Raw genomic sequence first — 19,957 nt, 5'->3', positions numbered from 1 at the left:
GTCCTGCCTGACCAACCTGATCTCCTTCTATGATCAGGTGACTGCCTGGTGGATGTGGGGAGGCCTGTGAATGTAGTCTGCCTGGACTTCAGCAAGGCCTTTGACACCATCCCCCATAGCAAATTCCTGGCCAAGCTGTCAGCCCATGGCTTGGACAGCAGCACTCTGAGCTGGGTCAGGAACTGGCTGGAGGCTGAGCCCAGAGAGTGGTGGTGAATGGTGCCACATCCAGCTGGCAGCCAGGCACTACTGGTGTCCCCCATGGATCAGTGCTGGGCCCCATCTTGTTCAATATCTTGATGATCATTTGGACAAGGGGATTGAGTCCATCATCAGTAAATTTGCAGATGACACTGAACTAGGGGCAGGTGTTGATGTGTTAGAGGGTAGGAGAGCTCTACAGAGGGACCTTGACTGGCTGGACAGATGGGCAGAGTCCAGGGGAATGAGATTGAACACATCTATGTGCCAGGTTCTACACATTGGCCACAACAACCCCATGCAGTGCTACAGGCTGGGGTCAGAGTGGCTGGAGAGTGGCCAGGCAGAGAGGGACCTGGGGGTACTTGTTGATATAGGCTGAACATGAGCCATCAGTGTGTCCAGGTGGCCAAGAAGACTAGTGGCATCCTGGCATGCATCAAGAATAGTGTGGCCAGCAGGAGTAGGAAAGTCATTCTACCCCTGAACTCAGCACTGGTTAGGCCACACTATGAGTCTTGTATCCAGTTCTGGGCCCCTCAGTTTAAGAAGGACATTGAGGCACTTGAACGTGTCCAGAGAAGGGCAACGAGCCCTACGAGGAGAAGCTGAGGGAGCTGGGGTTGCTTAGCCTGGAGAAGAGGAGGCTCTGGGGAGACCTTATTGCTATCCACAACTACCTGAAGGGTGGTTGTAGCCAGGAGGGGGTTGGTCTTTTCTCCCAGGCAACCAGCACCAAAACAAGAGGACACAGTCTCAAGCTGTGCCAGGGTAGGTTTAGGCTCAAGGTGAGGAGGAAGCTCTTCATTGAGAGAGTCATTCGTCGTTGGAATGTGCTGCCCAGGGAAGTGGTGGAGTCACCATCCCTGGAGGTGTTCAAGAGGGCATTGAATGTGGCCCTTGGTGCCATGGTTTAGTCATGAGGTGTTGGGTGATAGGTTGGACTTTATGATCTTTGAGGTCTCTTCCAACCTTGGTGATTCTGTGATTCAAGAAGGCCAATGGCATCCTGGCCTATATCAGGAATAGTGTGGCCAGCAGGAGCAGGGAGGTCATTGTGCCCCTAGACTCAGCACTGGTTAGGGCCACAGCTTGAGTCCTGTGTCCAGTTCTGGGCCCCTCAGTTTAGGAAAGATGTTGAGTTGCTGGAAGGTGTCCAGTGAAGGGCAACAAAGCTGGGGAGGGGTCTGGAGCACAAACCCTATCAGGAGAGGCTGAGGGAGCTGGGGTTGCTTAGCCTGGAGGAGGCTCAGGAGAGACCTTAACTACCTTGAAGGGAGGTTGTAGCCAGGAGGGGGTTGGTCTCTTCTCCCAGGCAACCAGCATCAGAACAAGAGGACACAGTCTCAAGCTGTGTAGGGGGAAGTTTAGGCTGGATGTTAGAAAAGTTCTTCACAGAAAAAGAGATTGGCCGTTGGAATGTGCTGCCCAGGGAGGTGGTGGAGTTGACATCCCTGGAGGTGTTTAAGAAAAGACTGGATGAAGCACTGATTAGTTAGGGTTAGGTGATCAGTTGGACTTCATGATCTTGGAGGTCTCTTTCAACCTGGTTGATTCTGTGATTCCTTATTGTCATATTCTGTAGTGATATTTAAGGAGCAAAAGAAAGAACTTAATTTTTAAAGGATATCTGAATTATCTTTGGTCTTTGCTGTAACGTCAGTATAAAACAACACGACACGCTTTTGTTGTGTAGCGGAAGGAAATGTTTTGCAGTTACTATAAGTTTATGCTTCTGTAGTATATCTTCATTAATAGGGAAATAAACTTTGTATATTTTGAGACAGCTCTAATCACTTAAATTATAAGGGTCAGGGAAAGAACACGAATGTAAAAATGGGCAATTAAAACCCAAGTGAGTTAAGCTGCTCTGTGGGGTGGTTTTCATAGTTTAATGAGGACAAAAGAAGCAAACCCATAACACATGGATTATAAAGCTGTCATTTTGAATGGCAGTTTTGCCAGATTCAGCACAGGTTTCTGAATTATTTCAGCAGCAATTATCCTTGCAGTTCAAGGAGTAAATTAGACTCTGTTTCTGCATTACTACTTTTTAATGTAAAGGAGAAGAATGGTCATTAGGAGCAGTCAACATGGTTTTACCAAGGGAAGCCTTGTCTGACCAACCTGATAGCCTTTCATGAGAACATAAACATGGTGGATAGATGATGTTAGAGCAGTGGATGTGCTTTATCTTGATTTCAGTGAAGCATTTGCTGCTGTGTCCCACATGATCCTTTCAGCCAAACTGAGGTAGTGTGGTTTGGATCAGGTAGGGAGGTAGATTGAGAACTGGTTGAAGTCAGAGAGTTGTGGTCAATGGGACAAAGTCTACTTGGAGGCCTGTATCCTGTGGAGTCCTTCAGGGGTCAGTACTGGGACCAGTGCTGTTCAATCTATTCATCAATGACCTGGATGAGGGCACAGAGTGCACTGTCAGGCAGTCTGCTGATGACACCAAACTGGTGGAGTGGCTGACACACCAGAAGGTTGTGCTGCCATGCAGTGGGACTTGGACAGGCTGGAGAGTTGGGCAGGGAGAAATTGAATGAAGTTCAACAAAGGCAAGTGCAGAGTCTTGCCCCTGGGAAAGAGCAACCCAATGTTCCAGTATAGGCTGGGGACTGACTTGCTGGAGACCAGTGAAGGGGAAAAGGACCTAGGGGTCCTAGTGAATAGAAGGTTGACTATGAACCAGCAATGTGCTTTTGTGGTCAAGAAGGCCAATGGTATCCTGGGTTGTATTAGAAAGGCTGTGGTTAGTAGCTCGAGAGAGGTTTTTTCTCCCTCTCTACTCTGCCCTGGTGAGGCTGCATCCGGAATATTGTGTCCAGTTCTGCACCCCTCAGTTCAAACAGGACCTCAGGGAACTGCTTGAAGGAATCCAGCACAGAGCCACAAAAATGATTAAGGGAGTGGAGCATCTTCCTTATGAGGAGAGACTGAGGGAGCTGGGGCTCTTTAGCTTGGAGAGGAGGCGACCTCATTAATGTTTATAAATATGTGAAAGGTGAGTGCCAAGAGGATGGAGCCAGGCTCTTCTGGGTGATGCCCAATGACAGGACAAGGGGCAGTGGGCTCCTTTACCCTCCAGTCTTAGCCCATGGGATTTCTGCAAGTAGATCTTTGAAGAGGACAAAGTTAGCCCTGTGGAAGTCCATGGCTGTAGTCCTACTTACTGCCCTGCTTCCACCTTTTATAATACTAAACTCCACCATGTCATGATCACTGTCACCAAGGCTGTTCCTGACCTTAACATCCCCAACCAGTCCTTCTCTGTTAGTTAATACAAGGTCCAGCAGTATGCCTCTCCTTGTTGGCTCCTCCACTCCCTGCATCAAGAAGTTATCATTGACACACTGCAAGAGCCTTTTGGACTGGCTGTGCCTGGCTGTGTGGACTTCCCAGCAAATACCAGGGTGATTGAAGTCACCCATGAGTACCAAGGAGTTTGCTCTAGAGGCTATGTCCAGCTGACTGTAGAAGGCCTTGTTAACATCATCTTCTTGGTTTGGTGGTCTGTAGTTGTCACAATTTCATCCACAACTGTTTCATTCCCCTTTTTGTGTCCCTTAATTTTTACCCGCACGCTTTCAAGCTGTTTTACCTATCCCCCTGGATAGAACACAATACATTTCAGTTGCTCTCTCATATAGAGCACAACACCACCTCCTTGCCTTGTTGGTCTGTCTTTTCTAAATAGTACATAGCCATCCATGACAGTGTTCCAGTCATGGGAGCTGTCCCACCATGTTTCAGTGATTCCAATTGTGTTATAGCCATGCAGCGTAACGCCATTCTCCAGCTCCTCCTGCTCATTTCCCATACTCTGTGCATTGGTATATAAGCATTTCAGAGAGGGATTTAAGTTTTCATTCTTGCTCTCTGTCCATTCCCAGTTACTCCTGTGGTCATTAACGTATTAGTGAGCCCTGTGTTTTTGTTGTTGCTTCTACCACCATTATCCACCTTAAGTGAGATGGCAGATTGAAGGCTGTTCTTAGGCTCTTCCCTAGTGAGCCTGGTTTTACCCACTTCCCTCTTGGAGCCTAGTTTAAAGCTCTTTCAATAAGCCATGCAACTCCTTTGCAAGGATCTTTTTCCCCTTTTGAGAAAGGGTTCTAGAAGTTCAATGAAACAGAATGTCTTCACAGGCAAAGCAGATGAGATGAAGACTTGCAAGTATGTGATGCTTAGCTTACTTTAGGTGACCCCAGGTTCTGTTGTGAAAAGTGTTAAAGCTGAAGGACCAGTGCTGAATGAATGCATGAACAATCAAGGATTTATTAAGGGCTTCTGTTTTAGGTTATTTCAGAGAAAAGCAAACCTGTTTTTGTTTGTTTGGTTGGTTTTATTATCAGCACTGTAACCTGTATTCTTGTTCATTTTAAAAATAGCCTTTTCCTTAAAGTTTCATAGATTTACAGTCTGCTTTCAGTTATATATGCATGTATTTAATTTTTACTACGGCAACTAGTTGTAGATTTTTAGTAACTCACTGCAAATGCTTACTGCTAGGAATCAAATTTTGTCTTTTATAGCATCGTATGCCTTCTGAGTAATTTCTTGATGGTTTATATGAACTTTGTATACTTCATAATACCTTTCTTTCTGTCATCACAACCTTCTTTCCCTCTTAAATGGACTCTGGAGCAATCAAAACTAGGAAGGAATTTGTTCAATTCAAGGGAATGCAGATAAAAGAAGTGATGGGTATAGCTTGGTTCTCTATGGCATGGTACAGGAGATACTTCTGTGTGACTGTTTTTTGTTAATGGACTATCTTCAGGAAACCTGGGTGAAAACTGCAAAGAAACTTTCTTCTGAAATGTGCTGTCTCCATCCATCAAAGTGGAACCTTTTGTGAATGGGTAGTCCTTTAATTTAGTCATCTGACTTTTCTGCACACTTGCTTGCTTATGGCAGAGAACTAGCACTGTTAAACCGCTAAGTATCTGAGGGGTAAATGTTGCATCTTCCTGTTTATCACAGTATTCTCTGTGTCTACAGCTTTACAAATATTTTCACAAGTGCATTTAGGAGAATGGAAATGCTTCCATTAGTTCCTTCTCAATCTTTTGGCATTAAGCATAACTGTAATTTAGTTTAAATGACATTTTACAGTGGGGAGAGATATTTTATTGTAAGGATCATCAGCCCACTGATAACTATTTTTTTTTCATTACCACACTTGCTGTTTCAGAAAGTCACCTTCCGCTAGTCTGTTGTTTAGGTCTCAGTAATCCCCTTTGAAATTCAGGATTGTGAAATTGTGCTACTATGGGCTGCTAACTGGAAAAAGAAAATACTATTACAGACCCTGTTAAACAGACTGTCAAAGATGTGCTCTGAAGCAATGTAAAAATCATTTCAACTGAACATGGGGGAAACATTAGTGTCTTAAGGATCTTTCCAGTTACTTCTGTTATAAACACGCTTTAAGGTGAATAGATGTAATCCCGTGATCTGCAAAATGCTACTTTTAAGGATTTAGTTACGGTAACCACACTGCCAAAAGTCTGTGTCTAAACTCTCAGTGACTAATGGGAGGACAGGTATCTATGTTTTTAATTTAAACCTATCATTCCTTGTTTTAGAAAAGGAGGGAAGATTTGTTTCATGAAAACTATTAGCAGTGATTTTCAGATTATTTTAGACCATATTTTGTTGACATTTCTTTATTAGGTATGTCAAGAACTTACCTTCATTTAAAGATAAGATTAACTGATTAGAATAGAATAGAATAGAATAGAATAGAATAGACCAGGTTGGAAAAGACCTCGAGATCATCAAATCCAACCTATCACCTAACACCATCTAATCAACTAAACCATGGCACCAAGTGCTTCATCCAGTCTCTTCCTAAACATCTCCAGTGATGATGAGTCCACCACCTCCCTGGGTAGCACATTCCAATGGCCAATTTCTCTTTCTGTGAAGATCACCTTCCTAACATCCAGTCTAAACCTCTCCTGGTGCAGCTTGAGACTGTGTCCTCTTGTTCTAGTGCTGGTTGCCTGGGAGAAGAGACCAACCCTCACACGGCCAACTCACATTTGTGTGTGTATGCACATGCATGACCATGTTTATATTACTAACGTGGATTAGCTAAATCTTCAAGCACTGGTATTTATTTTTCAAAGCAGTATAGTTTTTAATGAAGTTAATAGAAAATGTGTGGGTTAGTGTAATTTTTGAGAACTATTGCATTTCTTTGTTGTCCCTGTCTCAGTTGCTGTACATGCTTACTTATACACGCCTAATAATGTGTACGCCTTTCCAGGAGCAATAAGCGTGGTCAGTAATCAAAAATGAATCAACTAAGTACTTCTGCCTAGCTCTCTTGTTTTCTGCTCATGCTCCAGTTTTGTGTCTCCCTGGCTTGGTATTCCCAGGTAGGGGATTCACATTTAAATTGGTTCTCTGTATTTTTGAGAACACCTTTTCATTTTGTAGCATTTGTGATAGTTTGTAGTCCTCGTTTCTTCTCTGAACTAGACACCCTTTTGAACCATTCCCTGTCAATCAGTCTGCTCGGACAGTTGTCTTTTTTTTCTTTAAGTGACTTTGGGCATCTTTTCTGCAGATGTGACTGATCAGTGGTTTTGATTTGACTGCCCTCATTCCTCATGTAACCTGTGGAGCAGTAAACCAAGTAGGGAGGGTGTGTAAGTTACCGACTTCAGTAGTTGTCTTTTTCTTTCCCTGTCAAAAAGATTCATGACACAACATTAATTATAAAGATTTTTAAGGCTTTGTAAGGATATTCAGCTCCATTGTTTAATATAAATTCAAACTTGTCTACTGGATTTTTAAAATATTAAAAATGGGCCTGTTAAAATATTTGTTGCTTGAGATGCCACTTACATATGATCCATTTTTAAGCCTTTCACCAGTGGCCATCCATAGGAAACTTAATCCCAGTTCTGCTTTTGTTTGATGTGCCTTCTGGTATGAGTTCTTAATGTTTTACATGTGAAAACTCAATAAGATGAGTTCTTGGACTTGATGTATTTTCTCAGATGTTATGTCTTTTGCTGTCTTTGGCTTTGTATCTTCAGTGCTACATAATGCATGTGCAGAAAAAGGAAGATGAGGAAGCTGTTAGAAGCAATTCCATGGGCGTTTGCTGCTGAAGTAACCACTGATTATGAGTATAGATGGTTTGAAACCATCCTCATTAGTGCTGTGATTTCTAGTCAGTCCCAGTTCAAGTGCTTCCATCTACATTTTTTTACTGAAATGTTTTTTGTATATATAGGAGCTACTGCAGAATCCTTGGTCATGCTTTCAGTTAACAGCAGTTCCCTGGGCTGTTCTTACATGCCTAGGGAAAGCTTTCTGTACCTCTTTGAACATTTGTTTCCATCTAGTGATCTGGTTTTGCTCTGTTTATTGTGTGGCTAAGGCACACTATGTTAGCTGAGTGCTGAAAGAAGCTGTGCCACTGCTTGCCATGTCCTGATTTGCTCTTGCATTAATTATTTTTGAATTTTTTTTTTTTATGTCTATTTTAATGCACATTCAGGCTTGCAATCTCACCATGTTATTTTTCCAGACCTGGATTTGTCTTCTAGATGAAGCTTTGCATTGGAATCATGCTAACATTTACTTACTTGTCTTGGTTGGTCATGTGGCAAGCAGACTCTGTAGCTGACTTTCTTCATTTAAATGGATGGGCTCTTTAAAGGAAGCCTATTTTATCTACATAGCATATCTCTAGCTGGAACCTCCCCACTGTAACATTTAAGTGGCTCTTGCTTAGTGCTGAGTGGTTTATAGGAAACTTTGCTGATCAAAAGACTGTAAACCAAACAAATATAGAAGATTTCTGCTTACCTCTTTTTAGCTTGTATTGATTTGCAGTTGTGGCTTGAACTGTGCTGCCTTGTTAGTTCTGACTGGGGATGAGTTCAGTAGGTACTGGCATGTTGTTCTGTTTTGAATGTGGTCAATCCATCTACAAAAGCAAAATATGTGGCCTGGAAATACCACCACTGCCTGTGCTTAAAGCAGCGCTGTTTAAAGAGGGCTAAAGGAAGGTCAGACATGTCTTCTCCTGTGTTTTACAGTTCTCTAAGTTACTATTCTGATATGCTTTTCAGTATCAGTAAAATATAAGCATCTGTTAGTACATGTCTATTAAATATGTTTTATTTGTAGTTTCTCAAAAGGCCAGGCCCTTTTAGCTGACACAATGCTGGTACAGACAGACACAGACAATTGCTTAACTTGTGTAGGCTATACTGTATTGTAACCTTTAATTAAACATTGTGCCTTTTTTGAAAGGAGTTCATCCTACACGTGGTTCTTCTGGCTCTTTCACATCACTGTTGTATCAGAAATCCAACAATTAAACTGGTAATTTGAGTGCAGCTAATTACAGTAGAATGCTAATTGTTAATCATCTCCATTCCCTTCTACAGAATGACAGGGAGGGAGTTTTTCTCTCGATTTCCAAGTCTTTATCCATTTCTTCTCAAGCAGCTGGAGGTTGCAACCAATACATTGAACAGGTAAGACAGTCTCTGAGAAAGCTTTGAAATACTACATGTGATGAAAAGTTCAGATGGCATTGTGTCCCGTAAACCCTAGTGCTGTTCTTTCAGTGGTGCTCCTTGAAACAATATAGTTCTTCTGGTGTCTTTTGCTAAGGCTCTTTTCCTAGAACTTCTGGACATGGCAGTTAAATCTCCGGAATATGAACTCCTACTGAGTAATTAGTAGCTGCTAACTTTGTCCTCTTTGAAGAAGTCTTCTTTGCAGAGATCCCATGGGCTAAGACTGGAGGGTAAAGGAGCCCAAGAATGTTGGTCAGTTTTCAAATGCCACTTCCTCCAAGCCCAAGGGAGGTGCATTCCCTTGAGTAAAAAATTGGGTAGAAGTGCTTGGAGACCTGCATGGATGAGCAAGGAGCTCCTGAAGGAAATCTCATGGAAGAAAGAAACATACAGGTTATGGAAGAAGGGACTTGCCACTTGGGAGAACTATACAAAAGTTGCATGCAGGAAGGCAACAAGGAAGGCCAAAGCTCTCTTAGGACTAAAACTGGCAAAGCAAGTAAAAGAGAACAGGAAGGGCTTCCTCAAATATGTCAGTAGTAGTAGAAGGAAGAATAGGACAGGTGTGTGCCCATTGCTGAACGAGGAGGCAGCCCTGAGAACTGAGGATGCAGAGAAGGCAGTTGCTGAAGACCTTCTTTGCTTTAGTCTTTCCTGCTAAGACCAGCTCCTGTGAACTCCAGTCCCTGGATGAAGGAGAGAAAGCCTGGAGGAGGGAGGACTCTCCACTAGTCAATGAAGACTGGGTTAGGGAGGAGTCAAATTGAATATTCATAAATTGAATATTGACGAATCCATGAGCCCTGATGAGCTGTCCTCAAGAGAATTGAGAGAGCTGCCTGATGTTGTTGCTCTACCCCTCTCCAACATTTTTGCAGAATTGTGACAAACAGGAGAGGTTCCTGAGGACTGGAGGAAAGCCCATGTCACTCCAGTCTTCAAAAAGGGCAAGACAGAGATTCCAGGAAACTGTAAGACCAGTGGGCCTCATCCCCTTCCCTGGAAAAACTCTGGTGAAGCTCATTCTGGAGGTCATCTCTAGGCACATGGACAGTAGTCAACATGGATTTACTAAGGGGAAGTCATACTTGCCTAATCTGATAACATTCTATGATGTCATAACTGAATAGGTAGATGCAGGGAGAGCAGTGGATGTAGTCTACCTTGACCTTAGTGAGGCTTTTGACACTGTCTCCCATATCCTGAGTAAGCTCAGGAAGTGTAGGATAGAAGAACAGAAAAGGAGCTGATTTAGGAGCTGGTTACACACTAGAGTCCAAAGAGTGGTAGTCAGTGGTGCCAAGTCCAGTGGAGAGCTTTGACTAGTGGAGTCCTCCAGGGATTGGTATTGGGTCCAGTCCTGTTTGACATCTTCATCAGTAACGCTGATGAGGGGACAGAGTGTCTGCTCAGCAAGTTCACTGACCATACCAAACTGGGAGGCTTGGCTGATACATCTGAATGCTGTGTGGCCATTCAGTGAGACTTGGACAGCTGGGAGAGCTGGGCAAAGAGGAACCTAATGATGTTCAACAAGGATAAGTGCAGAGTCCTGCACCTAGGAAGGAATAATAAACTGCACCAGTACAGGCTGGGAGGTGATCTAGACAGCAGCCCTGTGGAGAAGGACCTGGAAGCCTTTGTCGGTGTGACATTATACATGGGGCATCAATGTGCCCTTGTGGCCAAGAAGGCCTATGGTATCTTGGGGTGTATTAAGAAGGACCTATCTGGGAGATTCTCCTCCCTGTCTGCTCTGCCCTGGTGAGGCCCCACCTGGAATATTGTATCCAGTTCTGGGCTCCCCATTTCAAGAGGGACAGGGATTTACTTGAGAGATTCCAACAGGGGGCTACAAAGTTGATTAAGGGACTGGAATACTTGCCTTATGAAGAAAGGCTGTGAGACCTGGGGCTTTTTAATCTGGAGAGGAGTAGACTGAGACGGTATCTAGTAAGTACACATTATATGAGGGCTGAGTGTCAAGAGGGAAGGGACAGCCTCTTCTCACTTCTGCCCTGTGATAGGAAAAGGGGCAAGGGATGTAAACGACAGCACAGGAAGTTCTACCTTAACATGAGGACGAACTTCTTTTCTGTGACGGTCACAGAGCACTGGAACAGGCTCCCCATAGAGTTTGTGAAGTCTCCTCTGCAGACTTTCAAGACTTGCCTGGATGCATTCCTCTACGACCTGCACTAGATTACATGGTACTGCTCTGGCACGGGGGTTGGTCTCGATCTCTGGTGGTCCCTTCTAACCCCTTAAATCCTGTGCTGTGTTCCTGGGATCACATGTTAAAGTACATCTATTTTTCAGGGTGTTTGGCTGTCTCATGTTTAACAGTGCTATTTTCTAACATGTTTGAGTGATGCATGGTCATAGGCCTCATGCAAGTTTGAGCACTTTCCAACCTGTGACACGTTGACTCTGGCGGAAGGTCCTTGATCTCATTTTAAAGACTCCACAAATGGTGGCTCAGAGCTCTAGTTTGATCAATGCAGATAATACCATTTGGGATGACCCTGTTGCTGTTACCCCCACATTCATGAACTTTTAAACCAGTCCTGCCTTTGGTTTTTTTTTTAAATGCTATAGTACAAACTGTAGATGTTGAGCAGCTGACTTGCAGGTGGGCTTCAACTGTCTGTTTAATGGGCCTGAGGAGGATACTTGGGAGTAGGAGTTTCACCAGTCATTGAAGGTTTTGTAGTTGCTGCTCTAAGAAAAGGAAGTGTCCGTATTCCACACAGCACTCTGCTTTACCTGACATCTTGAAAGGTGTCAGTGTTGTCACTGGAAACATTTGGGAATTCTTTAAACTGAAAAAGATTGAAAGCTACTGCCTTAAATATTTGCCTTAAATGTTGGGGTTTTTTATGAGAATTAAATCTTGTGTCTTTTTAAAATTATTAACTAAATTAAGAAGTGCTGATTTGACTTGGATTTCTGATAGTTTTTGCAGTATGAGTAGTATCCACTTAGTGTCAATGGCAAGAACTAGTTTTTAATAAAGCCTGCTATTTACTGAACACATATTTCCTTCCAAACTGGAGGACAAAAAAGTAAATACTTTTTAAAACCATCTTTTTGTAAATCATCTTTCTCTGTTCCTAGAGAAACATTATTTATGTTTGGTTTTAATACTATTTTTAAATAGTAGGAAGGCAGCACAGCATTATTAGGAATAAAAGAGGCTTGGGATAATGTAGGCAAGTGAAGGTAGCATGGTCTTAAGGGCCCAGTGGTGCCATAGGAAAACTGGAAGCCATGTTTAATCCCAGCAAGATTTTGCTCTTCCTTGCAATGATTAGCTTAGCATACCTTGTTGAACCAGAAATGCAGAAAGATATTGTGAGTGGAAGAATCTCAAGGCTAGTGTAAAGGATGATAATTTTTTCACCAAATACTTCTTATCACATTTTTATTTATTTATTTGCTTTTATTTAGTGAAGCTGAGGAGTTGAAAATCCATCCAAGCCTGTTCCTTTTGCTTTTAATCCTGGGAAGGCTGTATCCATCTCCAATGGATGGGACTTCTTCAGCACTCAGCATGGCACCATTTGTCCCGTTTATTATAAGGTAAGGTGATTTTGTGGTGGGTTTCCATGTGATGGGAATTCTTTGTTGATTTGGGATTATTTTTAATGTCTTTTTGACCTTCTCTTCAGCTTTAATTCTAAGAGGAAAACTGTTTCTCTTTAGTTGGACTTCTCCCTGTATTGTTAATGGTTGTTTTGGGAGATTAGAAAGAATTTACAGAATCACAATTCAGCTCTTGCAAGCACTGTACAACTTGTTTGTAAATATTCACCTGTGAATGATGTACAGCATGATTGCAGCCAGGTAAATGAATAGAATAGAATTAACCAGGTTGGAAAAGACCTTTGAGATTGTTGAGTCCAACCTATCACCCAACACCATCTAATCAACTAAACCATGGCAACAAGCGCCCCATTCAGTCTCTTCTTAAACACCTCCAGGGATGGTATCACAGTATCACCAAGGTTGGAAGAGACCTCAAAGATCATCAAGTCCAACCTGTCACTACAGACCTCATGACTAGACCATGGCACCAAGTGCCATGTCTAATCCCCTCTTGAACCCCTCCAGAGACGGTGACTCCACCACCTCCCTGGGAAGTACATTCCAATGGCCAATCACTCTGTGAAGAACTTCTTCCTAACATCCAGCCTAAACCTCCCCTGGCACAGCTTGAGACTGTGTCCTCTTGTTCTGGTGCTGGTTGCTTGAGAGAAGAGACCAACCCCCACCTGGCTACAACCTCCCTTCAGGTAGTTGTAGACAGCAATAAGTTTTCCCCTGAGCTTCCTCTTCTCCAGGCTAAGCAACCAGTATGAAGATGTAGGTAGATGAAGACTGATGAGCTTGACTGACTTAAGCAGTGCAAGGTTTGCTGTACAAACTTCTGATGGGTTTTCCAGTAGCACATAAATGTAATGACTAGTGTATAGACATATAGATGTGTGTGTGTGTATATATATCTGCACACATATGTATCTCCCCATCCATTTATATATATAATGGCTGAATGGCCATGGTGGTCTTAGGCCAGTGATTGGACTCGATGATCTTGGAGGTCTTTTCCAAACAAAATAATTCTGTGATAAATATATGCATACATTGCTAGATCAAGACATGGATATATCCTGTATTTAATGTGTTTCTAAGATGAAACTTCACTGTTTTTATACAGTGTACCTTTCATTTGTATGGTGGTTACATCTCGATACTCAGATATTTTTGTTGTGTTGTATATGCTACTGGTGAGGAGTCGGATAAGGGAACAGGACTGTGGTGGGTAAAGAGAAATGATCCTCACCAGTGTTTGAGAGAAGTTTGGCTATCTATGTGAAAGCTTCAGAGAAACATGGTGAGAAAGTTCCATACTTAATCTTACTTGTTTGGTAGTGAAACAAGATCCACTTGTTATCCTAAGATCTTCCAGTTTTAATTTAAGCAAGTATTTGTTGGAAAATGCTAATAGATTTATCTTTTTACTCTTCATAAAAGTTACAGTGTATCTCCTACTCCTCTTTCTTTTTTTTTTAATTTTCAAGAATAAATAATAACTTGAATTTTTTCTTCAAGGGAAAAATCTGTACTAAAAGTTTTTAAATGCAGGGTGTTTAACAATTGAAAACACTGCTATGTTGGAATCTCAAGCGTCTTTTGAGGAAAATCATTAAAACTGTATTTGTTGCTTACATTGTTGCTTAGCTCTGGTTTTATGCCTTTGTTAAAACACCAGAGAATGCTAATTTATTGTTTTTGTATTTTAATTTAAATATTGATGAGCCATGGCCAGCTATGAGATTCAACAATGCTAAGTCCTGGGTCAGAACAGCCCCATGCAGTACCTACAGGTTTGGGGAAGAGTGGCTGGAAAGATGCCCAGTAGAGAAAGACCCAGGGATGGTGGTCGACTGCTAGCTGAATATGAGCCAGCAGTGTGCCCAGGTGACCAAGATGATGAACAGCTGTATGGAATAGTGTGACAAGCAGAACCAAGGAAGTGATTGTCCCCTGCACTCAGCAGTGGCAAGGCCACACCTTGAGTACTGTGGTCAGTTTTGGGGTCCTCAGTACAAGAAAGGCATTGAGGTCCTGGAGCAGGTCTAGACAAGGGAGGTGTAGATTGCATATTAGAAGAAACTTCTTCACTGGAAGGGTTATCAAACACTGGAATAAGCTTTCCCAGGGAGGTGGTTGCACCCCCATCCCTGGAGGTTTTAAAGTAATGCGTAGATGTAGTGCTAAAGGGACCTGGTTTAGCACCAGACTTGATAGCGTTAAATGGTTGGACTTGATGCTCTTACAGGTCTTTCCCAACCAAGACTAGTTCTATGATTCTGTAACCAAGAGATTAAACTGTCCGTGTTAACCCTTCCTTTCAGTTGTTGGTGCGGTGTTGGGTTATACAGTGTCTGCCTGTGCATGTGAATACTCGGTAGCCCAGTGCAATTAGAACATTTAATGGCCATATTTTTATTGTGGGATTTTTACACTTCTGTTGCCGTACCACTGTCAAGGAAAGGTACTGTAAATGGGGTGGGAAGAGAGGAAGAGTGAATATAACCCACAACTGATCTTTGGACTCCGGTGTAAAAAAATGAAGGGGCATTCATTTGTTGCTCTGAGAGGATGAAGGTGTTTGCAAGCAAATGAGCAGTTTTCTGAACAAAACTGGGTTTAGCACCAAGAATTCAAATTGGGCTTTTTAAGCCTGCGTAGAATTTTCCATCTAGAGCTATTGTTGCTGTGACTGTGCTGAGATGGATTACACAATATAAGGAGGATTGAATACTACAAGGACAGATCTCAATCTCTATGTGCATACTTGTTACTCCCTGTTGAACTAGGACATTTGATTATCTATCTGCAGTTCTATTAAAAGTTATTTTTCCTTCTTTCCCCTTGCAGATGGTTTATTTGAAAGGGAACACTTTGATTCACAATTTGGTACTTAACTTTTTATTTTTTTCAAGAGCTAGATAGGTCTGCCTTAATGGTTAGGTCTAAGATGAAGGAATGTACAGAATGTTTTTGATTAACAAGCGAGGTAATTGGGAGGTAATGTTTTAAGTATGAAAGAAAAACATAACCTCCTTTTTGCCTCCCTCTTTCAAAGACCTGTAATCTCATTAGAATGATCTAAATTTTAGTTACCTTATGTCCTCATGTACCATGGCATTGACTAAGTGTTTGTTTAGTGTTAAAAGTTCTGGGCTGAATGCTCTGAAGGAGTAAAACAAGTATTACTTATATTGACTTGGATACTTTTCACTAACTGAAGGCTAGCCCTATTTCTAAATGTAACCTTTTAATATTTTAAGTAGTTTCTAAAAAAGCAGCTTTAAAATGTCAAATAACACAAGGTTTTTCAAAATACTTTGTGTGCATCTGGCTTGTCTTTCACTTGACTGTTTTTAATACTTAGTGAAGTTTGCTCTTTCAGACTTTGTCAAACAGATTTCAAAGCAGTGTTGCTTCTAGGTATATTATGTTGCAAATAATAATGTCATAGTATCAGTCAGGGTTGGAAGGGACCACAGGGATCATCTAGTTCCAACACCCCTGCCATGGGCAGGGACAGTCATTGAAGAAAATCGCGGTCTGAGGACAGTTTAAGAAGAAACGTGAACAAGTTTCCATGAAATTAGTGCAGTTATGAAATAGACAGTGTTTTCTTGTGCACGATTTTGTACTGTGCATCCTTCTGTAAAATGGAGGAGCTAAATTTCAAAATCCCCTGATGCTGTTTTCAGTTGGGAACTGGAGGAGATGGCAATGGGAAGTACCAGTCTTTTACAGCTGTTCTCTTTCCTCTCCTGCCTCCCTCAGTCCACCACCCTGAACTGATAACGATGCTATTCTTTGAGCTTGTCGTTAGTATATGAGGATAAGTACTCTGACTGTTACTTAATGACAGCAAAGTTGTATATGGCAAGGAAACAGTTTGTGTAGGATAGAGCATTATCACCTATCACTACTATTCCTAAAAGAGTGCTTTAGACGAGAGGGGAAGTCCACATCAGCTATGAGCAAATGGGCAGGAAAAATGTTATCCTGATAGCTGTTATAGGAAAGCTTAAATGAATCTGTTATTTAAGTGGGCTGGATGCTGTGTCTGTCTCTCTACAAGAAGTGATACAGACTGTTGGCTGCAATTTATTTCCAACTTAGGGACAAAGGCAAAAAAATAAATTAAAATTATAGAGGCCATGATTCCGTGAGTCTTTAGTCCACACATGTACTGCAGGACTCATGTTTTTATTCAGTGAGTAAATACACCAAGTTTTCTTGACTAATAGTTGATTTTTTCAAAAATCTTAACAGGAGCCAATCCAGGCAAATACAAAGATTGCAGAGGATTTATCTTAAAATTTAAAAACAAAATACGGATTTATATTCTGAAAGATCAGATTCCTTCAGTGAAGTCTGAGAGGTTCAGTGTATAATGTATAGACTCCATAAATTATTCTGTGCAAATTTAGATTCACAGATAAATGGTAGAATAGAATAAACCAGGTTGGAAGAGACCTTCAAGATCATCGTGTCCAACCTATCAACCAATCCAACCCACCTAATCAACTAACCCATGGCACCAAGCACCCCATCAAGTCTCCTTCTGAACACCTCCAATGATGGTGACTCCACCACCTCCCCAGGCAGCCTATTCCAATGGGCAATCACTCTCTCTGTATAGAACTTCTTCCTAACATCCAGCCTAAACCTCCCCTGGTGCAGCCTGAGACTATGTCCTCTTGTTCTGGTGCTGGCTGCCTGGGAGAAGAGACCAACATCCACCTGTCTACAACCTCCCTTCAGGTAGTTGTAGAGAGTAATAAGGTCTCCTCTGAGCCTCCTCTTCTCCAGGTTAAGCAACCCCAGCTCCCTCAGTCTTTCCTCATAGGGCTTGTGTTCCAAGCCCCTCACCAACTTCGTTGCCCTTCTCTGGACTCGTTCCAGCAAGTCAACATCCTTCCTAAACTGAGGGGCCCAGAACTGGACACAGTACTTGAGCTGTGGCCTAACCAGTGCAGTGTACAGGGGCAGAATGACCTCCCTGCTCCTGCTGGCCACACTGTTCCTGATGCAGGCCAGGATGCCATTGGCCCTCTTGACTGCCTGGGCACACTGTAGGCTCATGGTCAGCCTACCATCGACCAGTACCCCCAGGTCCCTCTCCACCTGGTTGCTCTCCAGCCACCCTGACCCCAGCCTGTAGCACTGCATGGGGTTGTTGTGGCCAATGTGCAGAACCCGGCACTTGGATGTGTTCAATGTCATGCCCTTGGATTCTGCCCATCTGTCCAGCCTGTCGAGGTCCCTCTGCAGAGCCTCTCTACCCTCCAGCAGATCAACTCCTGCCCCCAGCTTGGTGTCGTCCGCAAATTTACTGATGATGACCTCAATGCCCTCATCCAGAAGAGGTGTAAGATACCAGCAGACTTGGAAAGCTATTTTTAAAATGCTGTTACTCAGAATACAAATTTCTAACAGAAATTTGGACTTGAATTTTAATCTCTTATAATGAGTTTTATTTTGCAGTTTATACTGGCTAAGGTGAATCAGAGTGGACCTTTGAAAATATTTGGTGGAGATTTAAAAGTAGACCTTCAGTTGCACTCTGCTTGGATCTTGTACAAAGGACTGCTTGTTGTCAGTTGTTTTCTGATGAGTAGGGTGTTCAAAATCTTTCCGATCTAATGAAGCAACCTCATGATGTTGCAGGACGCTTTATTCCCCAAATATGATTTTAAATTGCCAGGTATACTCAGTACATTTGTGTTATTGTGGTGTTTTTTGCCACCAACTGATTCATCTCTGGTTCTTTGCTTTCCTACTAGGATGCAAACTGTCACTCTGAGGCAGTTTTCCTTTTTTTTCTCTCGTCATTGTTCTTTTTCCACTTAGGCTCAGAAGTTCCATGAGTATTCCTTTCAGTGTCCATTCTTCAGTTTACTTCAGTACAGATAAGGGGGAAATACTGTTGCTATAATTGACACCTTTTCCTTTCGAACCACCAATCCAGTGATGCGAAGATGTGTACATAGAATTTTGATCTTGCTGTTGTAACTAACCTATGTGCACTAATGTTGCAAACCATTGACTTCTGTGTTTTAAGCAATTTGAAAAACAAATGAGAGTGATCCAGCAGGGTTTTAGCTTCTTAGGAAGCAGGGACACCTGACCATGAATTCCTTTTGATTATAGGCGGTGTTCCCAAAATACATGAGCTGGCATAGGCATTTGGAATAAAGGAGCAACATGCACCCCTAAAGCATATGTTGATTTTTAGATCCTTACTGTACTTTTTAGTATTGTCTTGTGCTTGACATCTAAGATAGAAGTTTTACGTGTCTGGGGGAGAAGGAAGGAGTGTGGCAATCATAGCAATAAGCAGTGTGAGCAGTCTGGTAATACAAGCTTGGAGCTTGACATAGTGGTAGGCCATGCTCAGCATAAGTGTAGAAGTAACTAGCAGTTTAGCAAAATAGTGCTGTGCTAGCAGTGTGTAACTGAAGCGAGGTACTGGCAGCCATAGATACAGAGAGTTATCTTGGAATAACAGGATGCATATGTTGATCAACAACCTCACGTGATATTAGTGGTTTAACCAATAATGTATAACAGTAGGATGTGTAGACAATTGTGGGGAGCCAATGAGGCTATGCCAACTATGCTCTGTGAGTCTATATAAGCTGTAGAGGTTCATTAATTAAACTGAACAATACTTAGATCATACTGGTTGTCCGTATTGATTCTGAACTCCATCATTAACAAAGGAGGGAGAGCAATGTGTTTCTGTTATGAGCATAACTCCTCTTGTGAGTTGGGACTGGCTTGGAATTTTTCCATTTCTGCTTACAATCTATTATCTGTGCAATCCTGAGTGCATAGTGATTAGTACTGGTCTGTAAAAATATTTATGGTTCCCTGTAAGTATCTATGAACGAGAAGATTTTTCAGACCTGTCCCCCTCTCCCCCCAGTTTAAATAAGAAGTGGTAAATATTTTGTCACATTTTCTGTTTTGATTAAGGTCAATTTGTAGTGCTAGAGAAGACTGCAAAGTGTGTGGTTGGCAGTAACCAGCTCAAGACCTCGTCAACTAAAAAATCTTTCCTGTGTTCATCAACCTTTTCTCTTAAACTGTGGGCAGATGTTCTTTTCATGCTCAGTGGTGCTGATGGGAAATATTACAACCCCTTAATATTCATTATTGATTCCTTGTTCCAGTTTTTCCAGCATTCATCACTCTGCTTCTGTTTGGCAGATTATCATCTGAAGCAGTTTGGGAAATACTCACAAACTGTAGGGTGTTGTCTTTCTCCAGTGTAGCAGATTCCTGAAGAGGGCCAGTGGCTGGGACCCTAGTTTAAAATTTGATGTATGCTACAACTGATTTGAAACATGATCCAGTAAAAAATACGGAGTCCTCAACTGTCAACATACAATTGGTGAATTAATATTCATTTAGATGTTTAACCTGTCAGTACTTAACTTTGCTGATCAAGATAAACAACCAAATAGTAATATTTAGCTTGTTCTCCAAAAGTATTTGCAGGAAGGAATGTGGAAATAGAGAGGACTAATGTATTAACTATGCAGAGGATGGTAGGTGTGTCAAGGAGAGCCAACTGTAATGACATTTTAAAAAGACAATGT

At 42.1% G+C, this 19,957-nt stretch overlaps 1 protein-coding gene across 4 annotated transcripts in view; it reads left to right on the top strand.

The window, feature by feature from the left end:
• THADA (THADA armadillo repeat containing) overlaps positions 1-19,957 on the top strand; it is a 183,847-nt gene that overhangs the window by 53,703 nt on the left and 110,187 nt on the right. For all 4 annotated transcript variants that reach the window (XM_068158835.1, XM_068158837.1, XM_068158834.1 and 1 more), the window contains exons 27-28: positions 8,628-8,717; positions 12,213-12,344. In XM_068158835.1, coding sequence (XP_068014936.1) covers positions 8,628-8,717; positions 12,213-12,344 — 222 coding nt within the window. The remainder of the gene's footprint in view (positions 1-8,627; positions 8,718-12,212; positions 12,345-19,957) is intronic.

Source organism: Melanerpes formicivorus, unplaced genomic scaffold (assembly GCF_026170545.1).
Source record: "Melanerpes formicivorus ecotype bairdi unplaced genomic scaffold, bMelFor1.0.p_v2 SCAF_43, whole genome shotgun sequence".
Classification (NCBI taxonomy): Eukaryota; Metazoa; Chordata; class Aves; order Piciformes; family Picidae; genus Melanerpes; species Melanerpes formicivorus.
Note: the sequence above shows the minus strand (reverse complement) of the source record. Positions and strands in the feature narration are given on the sequence as shown.